We start from the raw sequence: 13,234 nt of genomic DNA, 5'->3' as shown, positions 1-13,234 counted from the left end.
ATGAGCTATGAGAAAAAGTCTGTGGAAGGCGCTTATATTGACGATTCTACAACGTTCGAAGCATTTCATCTCGACTCTCGTTTATTACAAGCTATTAAGAATATAGGATTTCAGTACCCAACATTAATTCAATCACATGCTATTCCTTTGGCTTTACAACAGAAGAGAGATATTATAGCAAAGGCCGCTACAGGTTCCGGAAAAACTTTGGCATACCTCATTCCTGTAATTGAAACTATCCTAGAATATAAAAAAACAATTGATAACGGAGAGGAAAATGGTACACTAGGTATTATACTTGTTCCAACAAGAGAACTGGCTCAACAAGTATATAATGTTTTAGAAAAACTAGTCTTATATTGTTCAAAAGATATAAGAACTCTGAACATATCATCCGATATGTCTGACTCAGTTTTGAGCACTCTACTTATGGATCAACCAGAAATCATAGTTGGTACACCTGGTAAATTATTGGATTTGTTGCAAACAAAGATTAATTCTATCTCATTGAACGAACTAAAATTTTTAGTAGTTGATGAGGTGGATTTAGTGTTAACATTTGGTTATCAAGATGATTTAAACAAAATTGGAGAGTACTTACCATTGAAAAAAAATTTACAAACATTTTTGATGAGTGCAACCCTAAATGACGATATACAGGCTTTGAAACAAAAATTTTGTCGTTCTCCAGCTATTCTTAAATTCAATGACGAGGAAATAAATAAGAACCAAAACAAATTACTTCAATATTACGTTAAAGTCAGTGAATTTGACAAATTCTTACTATGCTATGTCATTTTTAAACTTAACTTAATCAAGGGTAAAACATTAATTTTTGTAAATAATATTGACAGAGGATATAGGCTCAAGCTAGTTATGGAACAATTTGGTATCAAGTCCTGTATTTTAAACAGCGAGCTACCCGTTAATTCGAGGCAACATATTGTTGACCAATTCAATAAAAACGTTTACCAACTATTGATTGCCACAGATGACACCGAGTACATAAAAGAGGAAGATGACGAAATAGAAGAAGGGCACAATACAGAAAATCAAGAAGAAAAAAGCTTGGAAGGCGAGCCTGAGAACGATAAGAAACCAAGCAAGAAAAAGAAGGTCCAAGTGAAGAAAGATAAGGAATATGGTGTTTCTCGTGGTGTTGATTTCAAAAATGTTGCATGTGTCCTCAATTTCGATTTACCTACGACGGCTAAGTCCTACGTGCATAGAGTAGGTAGAACTGCTCGTGGCGGAAAGACCGGTACTGCAATTTCATTCGTAGTCCCACTGAAAGAATTTGGTAAGCATAAGCCATCAATGCTACAGACAGCAAAGAAGGATGAAAGGATTCTTTCACGAATCATCAAACAACAGAGCAAACTTGGATTAGAATTACAGCCTTACAAATTCGATCAAAAGCAGGTCGAGGCGTTCCGTTACAGAATGGAAGACGGTTTCCGTGCTGTTACTCAAGTTGCCATTAGAGAAGCTAGGGTCAAAGAGTTGAAACAAGAACTATTGGCAAGTGAGAAGTTGAAAAGACATTTTGAGGAGAATCCAAAAGAGCTACAAAGTTTAAGACACGATAAAGAATTACATCCAGCAAGAGTGCAACAGCATTTAAAGCGTGTTCCAGATTACTTGCTTCCTGAATCAGCCAGAGGAAATGGAACCAAAGTCAAGTTTGTTCCTTTCCACAATGCTAAGAAGCGCCATTCACATAAAAAGGGAAGAGTCAGTAAGCCAAAGAATGGTAAAGTAGACCCGTTGAAGAACTTCAAATGATTAATAATATTGATATTTATTCTATATTTTATGTAAAAATCTACTTATTAAAAATGCTCTTTAGTTAAATGTGATAATATAGATGCTTTATTCGTTTTCTTGAATATAATACTTTCGCAAGAGCTAGAAAATCAGCCAATAATAATTGGTCTTACTTCCAAAATAAAAAAAGGCTTTCCGCTGACTGTAAAGTTTCTTACGATGATTTGCTTTCCTTGTTGATTGAGGGCTGCTTGTCTTACTTTTTACTCAACAGGGGTTTTTAACACAACGATAACTGAATCACCTCTTAAGAATAGTTTACTTATGAATCTTTCCCGATTAATTACATTTTTGCCCTTCTTCTCTGTCCAAAGCTCCTTCACATTTTCTAAAACCATATTACAATGCCTGTCGAAAGCTTTCACTCTCGCTATTATTTTATGATTGTTTCTTAATGAGATTATCACAGGTGTTCTTGTCACCATAGCATCATTTATCAGGGACATTGGACCATGTTTGAATTCAAATTCTTCTAGTTCCTCTAATTCTGCTCTAGAGAGTTCATGTTTTGGACGATCAATTATTTGTGAACTGGAAAGATACAAATCAATTACTTTTAAGTTAGTATATAAAAATTCACTCCAAATTATAGGATGTAAAAATGGTTAAGATCAAACATACGACATGATAAAACGGTTTTATAATACTCCTCTAATCAACTGTCAAAGGCGGGGCAAACGTGATGGCGCTTGCTATTAAGAATGATGATGTTCTAGTGATGATGTTCTTGTCATACCTTTTGAGTAAGATAATTTTCATTTGGTAGTATTACCCGTAGTAATATCACGATAGGACAAATTGGTCCCCATAAAGTCACTTCAAGAGCTCATGTACTGTAGGATTGTTCAGTGGTAAATCGACCTCTATTTTCTAATTTCTTTCGTATGTCTTTGATTTCAATTTCTTTTTTAAGAAGCTTTGAATTATTTTGATTGACGGTCATATCAAGTCTGTGCGTTTATTATACAAAAAGAATATGAGACGCAGATGAAACCTCAAAAAGTATAATTTCGTTTACAGAATTTATATAGAAATATAATAATGAAGTATTTGTAGCGAATTTTTTAGATTCATTACATGCAAACAAGTAGAAAAGGCGTCAAGCTAAGACTTTATTGTTGTCATACACCACTTCTGTAAATATTCTGTCCCTGGTGTCTCAATTGAATTGTTTCATGCTTCTCTAGGGCATATAAGGCCTTATCCAGTGCTAATTGAGAAAATCTATGTGTATCTACAAATTCTCTCCTCAAAGTTTGATAAGAAGTAGACCAGCCTATAGGTAATCTTCTTTTTAGTTCTTGTTCAAAACGACGGATTTCTGACAAAGATGTTCCGCTTGCTTGATTTAAGCCGCCAATTGGATCCTGAGACGCTGCGTCCATTGTGGAAGCTTGAAACAATCTAATAGCTTCGTCAACATGTCTCTCCTGTGCAATAGGACTTAATTCTAACTTGGCTAATGATTCTGTTATTCTAATAATAGCTTCTAATTGACGAATGGTAATTGGAATAGACGACCTTTCCGTTGACTCTAATTCGTTGATTAATAATTGCTTCCTAATGGTGACGAAGTTCGATGACAGTTTTTCAGCGGCCTGCGGTGAAAGTCTTGGTGCACATTTCAATCTACAATACGTAATGTAACGTTTCATCTTTTCAATACTAATTTCACTGCCATTTTCCTCTTGTTGGTTTTGCATAGCATTAGCATTTCCTGTATGAATATTAATAACGTGGTTAGCTATTGAAATATCACGTTCTTCATTATGGTCATCCTTAACAATAAAAATCATATCAAAACGGGATAAAATAGTAGTTTGGAAATCAATGTTGTCACCAGGAGACTTCAAATCATCATACCGGCCGTATATCGGATTAGCAGCCGCTAAAACACTAGTTCTAGAATTTAGCACTGTAGTGATACCAGCTTTTGCGATGGAGATTGTTTGCTGCTCCATAGCTTCATGAATGGCCACTCTATCTTCATCTCTCATTTTATCGAATTCATCGATGCATACAACACCACCATCGGCAAGCACCATAGCACCACCTTCCAAATAAAATTCTCTTGTCATCGGATCTCTTTGTACACTGGCAGTTAACCCAGCTGCAGAAGATCCCTTACCAGATGTATATACCGCAATAGGTGACACTTTCTCCACAAATTTCAATAGTTGAGATTTGGCGGTACCTGGATCACCTAATAATAGTACATTGATATCACCTCTTAACCTCATACCATCGGGTAATATCTTCTTGGAACCACCCATCAATAAACATACAATGGCTTTTTTTATATCTTCATTACCAAAAATAGAGGGGGCAATAGAGTTGGTCAAAATTTCATAAAGCTTCGGGTTTCTACTTAGCTGTAGAAATTCCTCTTCTTCCTCCTCAGTAAACATAGTTACTGAATTCCAAATAGAGGAGGTTTCTACATCGGACTGAATACCTAATATTTTGATATAAGGTGTTCTAATAGCAACACCACTTCCTCCATTTCCACCCCCGCTCCTTCCGGATCCGGCACCATTTTTAGAATTATAGATGGAATAAATACCTACTATAGTGACTCTCGTACCAGGAATAACTTTGTTTGTTAGGTATCGGTCACAAGTCATTGTTAAGTTTCTAGGCATCTCACCTACTGGAACCAGTTCTGGGATTTCCTGTAATTTTAAAAACTGTTGATCAATAAACTTTGAAGACTCATGGATAATAATATATGGATCAGGTCCACAATTTTTCTTGGTCGATTCATCACCAATATTCGACTCGTTTGCCATAGAAGATTCACTCTCAATCGTAGATAAGCAAGAACGTGGTAAACTGACGGTATTGCCTGTGATAGAATTGAAATTGTTGATTGTTATTGATGTTGTGTGTCTGCAATTTCTGCACATTATAGAAAGGTACGTGGCACGGGAAGATAAAACTGACGTGGATATTATAATACCTGATAAACGGACAATCTTGGAGACGTGTTCAGAATCCAAATCTCTCAATGGAATCTGATTTGCATTGGAGTTTAAAATTAATTGAAATGTTGGTAAAGAGTTCAATAAGAGAGAATCAGTATCCATACTAGTATTTTCTGGATCTTTGTCATTGTTATTAGCAGATTGAGCTCTGCTTAGAATACTTATCCTTTTAGCCACTTGTGTGATCGCGGTTTCGAATAATGGAATGATATCTGAAGGTTCGTCTGATAGTTTCTTATATATGTCTTCGTTATATCCGATCAAATGCTCCATGTTAACCGTTAAAGAATAATTCTTCACAAGGATGTTGTTCCTTAACTGATCTCTGTAAATAAATTGCGAGTCAAGTCTGAACTCCAAAATGAAATTCTTAAAGGACTTTATGATTTCAGTATTATCATCGTCGTTAGGAGATTCTCCTTGTAAAACAGGAGCACTGTATATTTCCGGTCTATCAAATGACATTATCTGGCTTCTAATTCACCAAGGAGATACTCTTAGGTTGTTCTGATAAAACGTTTAATCACGTTAACAAGTATATTCATGTTCTTTCAATAAGTTGAAAAAATTCTTCGAGATTTCGCGAAACTGCAAGTAATCACTTTTCCTAAAAGGGAAACACGCCACACACCGCATAGCAACAAACTAAATGGCTTAACCTGGGAGTGAAGAGGAGGAGAAGAAAATTAAAGGCTGGCATAGGCGGCTTAGAATAAACTGATTTGAATCAATTGTTACGTTTTTGATATTGACAGTTTACTGCTGTTAGTTTGACTGCTCTATTACGCGTTTATTTGTTTTACATCCAGAGATAAGCGGGTAGAATAAAGGGCTCTTATTCACTAAATCTGGGGTAAGCAGTTTGGAATTTAATTGAATTTTTTACTAAGTCTGGAGTATAATCTGACAAATAAAGGCCGTATAATACTTCTATGCTCGTTTCTTTGACGCTTGTTATAAGGTCAATAATTTTACTCTTTGTTTTTACAAATGCCTTACAGCCATGGTAAGAAGCTTAAACCGTCTTTGAAACTCGCAAAAACAATCTCCACTTCTTCTTTTGTTTCCTCAACAACCTCTAATTCATTTTCACCACTAGAAGACTCTACATCTGCATCTTCGTCGACATCATCTTCATCATCAGGGAAATCGGTAAGGTTTGCTGCACATTTATACACAGTCAAAAAGTTCAACACAAAATTGGCGCCTATCTCGATATCAGAAAAAGCCGCTTCAAATCTTACAAGAAATTTGCATAACAATGCCATTCCACTAACGTTCCCCTTCATTGGAGGTGAAGATCATCGTTATAGTTTAGACATTTTAGATTACAGTGATTTAGAATATGACAATAAGGATGTTGAGTATGACAACGAGAGTGACGTAGAGGATAATGCAATGCTTATGCATGATCGTAGCATGTTCATTGAAAAGGAGATTCTCTGCTTTGGTGAAGAGGAGACATTCGATATGGCAGATTGGAAACTGGTCAGTAATAATTTGAATCCATTCAAAAGTGACTATAAAGTGGACGTTACTGGGTTGGAAGACAAGATTTTCAAATACTTAAATGGACAAAATATAAAGGTTCATTCATTAGAACTATCTGATCCTGTAAGCTACGAGGATATTTGTAGCAATAATTTTGGTAACTGTCAAATCTGGGGCCTTATATTTGTCAATAATTTGAACTTCGAGAAAAAAATAGAGATAAAATTTACTTTAAATAACTGGGCAGATATTCACTATATTAATGCACACTACAACAAGTCTGTCACCCCTCATGTTGACGAATTCAAATTTATTATTGATATATCTGCGTTGAAGTTAAATCTAATATCAAAAAACTTGATTTACACTAACTTTTTTGAAAGGAAAACTACTTGTCTCCTGAATTTGCAGTTCTGTTGTCGTTATGATGTAAATGGTTTCGAATATAGATCATTTTACGATAATAATGACTATAAAAACTATGAAATAACGATCTCTTTGTCAGCAATAAATCTAAATCGTGCGGTTTCGAATTCATCGATATTTAATTCCAATCTTGGGCCTTCCAAAATGGGGGCTAGCAATGCAGAGGTTACTATGTCGAAAAATAATGAAAATTCTAAAAAGCCTCTCAGAAAATTCATTAAAGATACAGATTACTACAACGACTCCCCGTTAAAGCACAAATTTTATCAATCGTTTGAAACAAAAGCGGCTTGTAAAACCGAACCTGTATCCCAAACTTTCAAAGCTGAAACAATTGATTGTGAAATTGAACCATTTAATTATTTCTTTGAACCGCCTGATTCCCAAACTAATGAGGACATGTCCGATAGCTCATATGACTTATCGCTACAAGATTTTAACTATTGGGAATTTAGTAACCACGGACTAGGGAAAGCACTGGCTGACTCAGATATCTTACAATTTAAAAATTATCCAAAACCAGAGCCTTTTAGCAGGCCTCCCATAATAGATGACACATTCACATTAAATACCGATGATAGGACCTTAGGTTCAAAAACACAAAAGCTTGAAGATAATTTGGCCAAAGAGTGGAAAAGCGCTAAGACAAGGACCACGTTAAACGAGACGCCATTACACGATGATGAGCATAGAACTTCCTTCACCTACACCACTTGGAATAATTCTACCGATACATTGATGAAAAGAAAAGAGGAGCGACCAGTAGAATCAGCCTCTTGTTCTCAGTTATCCATTGCAACCATAAAGGCGGAAGAAGATTTACTATACCAAGATTATATCAACAGCGGGAGGGAAAGCTCATCTCCGGAAATTTCTCCCTTGAATACCACAACCTCATTACCATTTTTTCCAGGTGATAATATGAGTGACAGCTCAGGAGAATATGAGGAGAGAACCTCTCTTAGCCCTAATAAAATTCACATTTTTCGTGATTATTTTTATAAGTCGCCGTCACCCTAACCATCGCCCATATTACAATAATAACAAAATCCTTGGAATGAAGAGAATAAAATTTTAATTAAAATTAATAAAATAGTTAATCATATTCTTTTGCCTTCATAGATTAGATATGAAATATTTTGCTCACATAAGTTAATATTGCTTTTGCATTTTTGTTTCTGACTTTAGTTTCTCATTAGTCGAAATGACTTTAGTTCTTTAGAAATATTTTAAATTCAGTGGGGGATTTTCGTTCTTTATTGGTGCAAATAACGATTAGTTTTTCATTTCACGATATTTAGCTGCAGTTGATAGGTGATATATCTGCTTTAACTCTTACCTTTACAGTTTGTGATGAAATGATAGGTTTAAACAGTCGTTTAAAGAGTTGTATAACAAAAGGACTCTTAACAATCGAAGTTTTTTTAACATGTTAACACCATCTTTAGTAAACGTTATATTATTGAGTATGTGAAATATACTAGAAGTTCTCCTCGAGAATATACGAATCAATAAAAGAGAAACAATATTTCTCCACAAAATCTTATAATTATTACACCTTTCGTTTTATATGTTTCATTGTCCTATTACATTATCAGTCCTTGCATTTCAGCTTCCATTATATTTGATGACTGTTTCCCAATCTTTATGCCATCTTGTTACACCGCATATGATAATAGATTCTAGTAACATGAATACTACTAATAAATGATATTTTAGAGTTTCATTTCAACAAATATACTATGTGAAACAGTAGTCAAATTTAATATGAAACCGAACATGCGAGAATTGAGGATTAATAGGATGTGAAACATATAAAATGGAAGAAAGATAATTACAAAATTTTGTGGAGAAATGTTGTTTCCATGTTATTGAGTCTTATATCCTTGAGGAGAAACTTCTAGTATATTGTGTATACATAATATTATATTGCCTTAAGCAAAATGGAATCCCAACAATTATCAAATTATTCACCAATTGATCATACACAATAGTTGATTATCATTTCAACATTATAACCTTATACAGAGAGTAATATACTAATGGATGAATACTACCAGTAGAATAAGACATAAACAAATATGATTAATGTCACTTTTTGCTTTTTTGCCGTCATTCTTTTTTATTTTTGTATAATTGGTGGTGTAACGTGGATTAAACATAAATAATAGGTTTCGTGGTCTAGTCGGTTATGGCATCTGCTTAACACGCAGAACGTCCCCAGTTCGATCCTGGGCGAAATCATTTTTTATACCTGTTATATTTCATAGAAATGTAGTAGTATTGCGAGATGAATAAAATGTCTGCTATTCAATAGTAAGGGCTTCTTTCCCCCACCTCTTTTGTTTGATTTTAAAATTATTATCAAGTAACGCGTTGTTTTCTTGTCGCGAGCCTTTTATTTACAACGAGTAAGGGTCAGGATATCTATGGAGTTTCTAGCTTGATCGTTATCACAAACTTTACTACTAAATGATAATTGTTGGTATGAACAGTATATATATATATATATATACATGTTCTGATCTTGAAAAAAAAATAAATAAAAAATGTTATTGATTGCAAGAATTTGGAAAGCAATTCATATGAGAAATTAAAATAACCAATTCCAGATTCTTTTTTTTTTTTTTCACTTTTCGAATTAAGTATCTTAAATACTGCACTTGTATATTTATATTCTTACTGTTGTAAAAAGAAAGACTAATGGCCTTTGTCAATTGCACTTTGGGTAAATTGGAAAGCAATAATATGAAAATTAAACGCATCGCGAAAATCTTGCGACCATTTAGTAAACAAAGAAAATAACCTGTCACTGACCAAAAAAAAGAAAGGTAAAGGAAGCAGCAGTAACAATATCTTTATCCTTTGATAGGTGGTAACTGACTTCGTTACTTTATGAGATGTCCGGCTTTAGCCTTTCCGAGTATCTGACCAAGTTCCAAACAACAGATCGAGAATCATATCCTCGCTTGCAGGACCCATCCAGAGAACTGAATGTTATCATAGACCAATTGGCCGTTTCACCCGAACAAATAGATGCTAGTCCAGATTCACTAGAAGCATTAATAGATCTTTGCCATGACTTCCCGCACTTAACACCGAAATTACAAACTCAACTAAGCTATTTGATAAGTTCATCTCTGTCGAATCTGTCAAAAGATATTAAGGCTAATCTCTCATCAAATGTTAACTTTACTGAAATTGGTGGCCTGATACCGCAGTGGAAAAGGCATTTAGAAGAGTATGGCTACCTTATTCAGGTACTTTTGACGTTTTTACAAGATGAGTTACATAAGGTCTCCTCGCAGTCTACCAATCTAAACCGTTCTGCCAAAAACAGTAAGAATGATAGTGCAAACGTCGAGCTGTTTAAAAGAGACTGTAATCAAATGGAAAACTTGCTTGAATCTATAACAAAGCTACTGGAGATTAACTTATCTAAGATATTTCAGACAACTCCTGAAAAGGATTTGTTTATTGGTTTGTTCACAAGACCATTATTTGTGTTATTAGAGATTGAACCTGTGACGAAGGTATCATCACTAAAGATGTTTATTCAAAGGATTTTGGCTATGTGTGTTAAAAATCACGGTCAAAGTTCAAGTATACAAAGTTCATTGATGACAAATTTAACTTATTTTCTTCATTTGTCGGTTTTTAATGCAGAATTACTAAAACTATTGAATGATGAATATAACTATCCACAACTAACAGAAGATATCTTGAAAGAAATCAGCACCAGGGTATTTAACGCAAAGGATACCACAGGCCCAAAGGCAATATCAAATTTTTTGATTAAATTATCAGAGCTATCACCAGGAATAATGCTTCGACAGATGAATCTTGTCATCACCTTACTCAACAATAGTTCTATAACATTGAGATGTTCCGTTGTAGAAGCATGTGGAAATATTGTGGCTGAATTGGCTCAAGACCCACAAACTATGGAACATTATAAACAACAAATAGCCGTACTTATTGAGTTACTAGAAGAAAGATTCCAGGATTCAAATCCCTACGTTAGAACGAAGGCGATACAAGGGTGTTCAAAGATCTGCGATTTGAGTTCGAAATTTAACAAAAGCAAAGCTAAATTTACTTCGTTGGCAGTACGATCATTGCAGGACCGCTCCTCTTTAGTTCGTAGGAACTCAGTAAAGTTACTTTCAAAATTATTGCTAAAACATCCTTTTAAGGCCATACATGGTAGCCAATTGAGGCTGAGTGAATGGGAAGAATATCTCAAAGGATCTGAATCACAGCTAAATTCCACTTTAAAGAAAGTAGAGTCACAAGAAACTCTGAATGACACGATTGAAAGGTCTTTGATTGAAGAAGAGGTAGAACAAGATGAAGGTCAATGTAGGACCGAGTTAGAAGGTTCTTTCAATAAGAGCGCAGAACTTTCTAGAATAGAAAATGAGGTAGAGAATATAAATGCAACAAATACCAGTGTTCTCATGAAGCTAAAGTTAATGATTGTTTACTATAAAGATGCCATTAGTTTCATTAAAGAGATACACAAGAGTATTGAATTGATATCTAATTTGCTGTTTTCTAAGAACAGAAACGAAGTTTTAGAATCAATGGACTTCCTAGTTTTAGCAGACGCTTTTGACATTGAGTTAAGCGAATTTGGTATAAAAAAAATGCTGCATTTGGTTTGGATGAAGGGCACAAACGATGAAGGAACGAGTATATCAGTACATTTGATAGAATGTTATAAGCAGCTATTTTTAACCGCGCCAGATAGTTGCAATATGCAGGAGAAGGCGGCACATATTGCCAAAAATTTAATTAATCTAAGCATCGGCGCATCTATTGCAGACTTGGCCTCTTTGGAACAGCTATTAGGAATGATGTATGAACAAAAATTGATTGATCAACATGTCATTAATATCCTTTGGGCTATTTACAATTCTGCATCGAAGGCCAGTATGCAGAAAGAACAAAATGTGAACAACCGTGACTCCGAAAAAGGGTTTTCTAAGGAACAAATTCATGGTTCTATTATTATTTTAGGAATGTTATCGTTAGCCGATAACGAAATAGCATTAAAAGGACTGGAGTCACTTTTAAACATTGGACTTGGTGCCGTTGGTTTAAAAGATCTGACCCTTTGTCGGTATTCTTGTTTAGCGTTAGAGAGAATGGTTCCCAAGAGAAGCACTATTATTACCAAGGCAATAAATCAAGAGCTTGAAGATGTTGCAGTGAAAAAGTTGTATGCCATAATTATCAACTATACCAAGGATAATGAATATTATCCTATGTGCGAACAAGCGCTTAGTGCACTGTTTACAATCTCTTCTAAGCCCGATATACTAGCTACAGATCTGATTAGAGAAAAGACAATGATGACATTTGGTAAACCTGAAGAGGAAGACTCTATTTTGTCGTTAGAACAATCATCTAGAGTTGTTTCTCTCAGTCAATTATTATTCATTGTAGGACAAGTGGCAATTAAAACACTTGTCTATCTAGAGAAATGTGAGGCAGAATTCAAGAAAAGAAAGATCGAGGCAGAAACTCGGAACGGTAAAGTAAAAAACCAAGGTGCAGATGTAACTAACACCACACAAGATAACGGTGGTGATAAAGAGCTAGAAATGATAGGAGGTACTAATGAGGACGATTTCACGGATGCTATTCAATTTGTAAAAGAGAATGAATTACTATTTGGAGAAAAATCTATATTAGGGAAGTTTTGCCCAATTGTAGAAGAGATTGTTTCTAATTCAAGCAGGTTTAGCGATCCAATGCTTCAAAGAACGGCAACCTTATGTCTAGAAAAACTAATGTGTTTATCATCAAAATATTGTGAAAAGAGCCTGCCGCTATTAATCACAGTAATGGAAAAATCTCCTGATCCTACTATTCGCTCAAATGCTGTCTTAGGACTAGGTGACATGGCAGTATGCTTCAACAACTTAGTAGACGAAAACACAGATTATTTGTATCGCCGTTTGCATGATGAAAACTTAATGGTACAAAGAACATGTTTAATGACAGTTACCTTCTTGATTTTAGCTGGACAGGTTAAGGTTAAAGGACAATTAGGAGAAATGGCCAAATGCCTAGACAATCCAGACCAGGGAATAAGTGATATGTGCAGATTATTTTTCACCGAGTTAGCATCCAAGGACAACGCCATTTATAATGGATTCATCGATATCTTTAGTAATTTATCGTCAGATGATTTATTGGGTAAGGAGAGTTTCAAGAAAATCATCAAATTTCTGTTAACTTTTATCGATAAGGAACGGCACCAAAAGCAATTAAACGAGAAATTAGTTGGAAGACTGAGAAAGTGCGAGACCCAAAAGCAATGGGATGATATTGCATTCGTACTAAACAATCTACCATACAAAAATGAAGACGTCACTGCATTATTGGAGCAAGGTTTCAAGGTTGTATCCGCAAAAGAATAATCGAACTGACGTTTACCCGTTTCTTCCGTTTTATATTATATGTTATTATATAAATAAAAGCTGTTCATTTCTTTC

The 13,234-nt window shown here is 34.8% G+C and overlaps 5 protein-coding genes and 1 non-coding gene across 6 annotated transcripts, besides 2 other annotated features; 4 read left to right on the top strand and 2 right to left on the bottom strand.

Annotated features, from left to right (window-relative positions):
* On the top strand, positions 1 to 1,785 carry DBP9 (ATP-dependent DNA/RNA helicase; the record flags this gene model as incomplete). Its single annotated transcript, NM_001182163.1, has 1 exon — positions 1 to 1,785. One exon carries the CDS (start codon positions 1 to 3, stop codon positions 1,783 to 1,785), a length of 1,785 nt encoding a protein of 594 aa, NP_013378.1.
* Positions 1,786 to 2,030: 245 nt separating this feature from the next.
* SMD2 (mRNA splicing protein SMD2) lies at positions 2,031 to 2,453 on the bottom strand (the record flags this gene model as incomplete). Its single annotated transcript, NM_001182162.1, has 2 exons — positions 2,031 to 2,358; positions 2,449 to 2,453. 2 exons carry the CDS (start codon positions 2,451 to 2,453, stop codon positions 2,031 to 2,033), a joined length of 333 nt encoding a protein of 110 aa, NP_013377.1.
* A 495-nt stretch (positions 2,454 to 2,948) lies between these two features.
* MCM5 (MCM DNA helicase complex subunit MCM5) lies at positions 2,949 to 5,276 on the bottom strand (the record flags this gene model as incomplete). The annotated part of the gene is made up of 1 exon (NM_001182161.1): positions 2,949 to 5,276. One exon carries the CDS (start codon positions 5,274 to 5,276, stop codon positions 2,949 to 2,951), a length of 2,328 nt encoding a protein of 775 aa, NP_013376.1.
* A 525-nt stretch (positions 5,277 to 5,801) lies between these two features.
* On the top strand, positions 5,802 to 7,748 carry PIG1 (protein phosphatase regulator PIG1; the record flags this gene model as incomplete). The annotated part of the gene is made up of 1 exon (NM_001182160.1): positions 5,802 to 7,748. The coding sequence occupies one exon, from the start codon at positions 5,802 to 5,804 to the stop codon at positions 7,746 to 7,748; it is 1,947 nt and encodes a 648-aa protein (NP_013375.1).
* A 418-nt stretch (positions 7,749 to 8,166) lies between these two features.
* Positions 8,167 to 8,462: a long terminal repeat (Ty1 LTR).
* Positions 8,463 to 8,712: a long terminal repeat (Ty1 LTR).
* A 186-nt stretch (positions 8,713 to 8,898) lies between these two features.
* Positions 8,899 to 8,972, top strand: YNCL0036C. The gene has a single exon. It is a non-coding gene; the product is annotated as a tRNA-Val (tRNA).
* A 656-nt stretch (positions 8,973 to 9,628) lies between these two features.
* YCS4 (condensin subunit YCS4) lies at positions 9,629 to 13,159 on the top strand (the record flags this gene model as incomplete). Its single annotated transcript, NM_001182159.1, has 1 exon — positions 9,629 to 13,159. One exon carries the CDS (start codon positions 9,629 to 9,631, stop codon positions 13,157 to 13,159), a length of 3,531 nt encoding a protein of 1,176 aa, NP_013374.1.
* Positions 13,160 to 13,234: the final 75 nt, after the last annotated feature.

This window comes from Saccharomyces cerevisiae, chromosome XII (genome assembly GCF_000146045.2).
Source record: "Saccharomyces cerevisiae S288C chromosome XII, complete sequence".
NCBI classification, from domain to species: domain Eukaryota; kingdom Fungi; phylum Ascomycota; class Saccharomycetes; order Saccharomycetales; family Saccharomycetaceae; genus Saccharomyces; species Saccharomyces cerevisiae.
The sequence above is the reverse complement of the archived record's forward strand: the minus strand, read 5'-3'. Positions and strand labels throughout refer to the sequence as shown.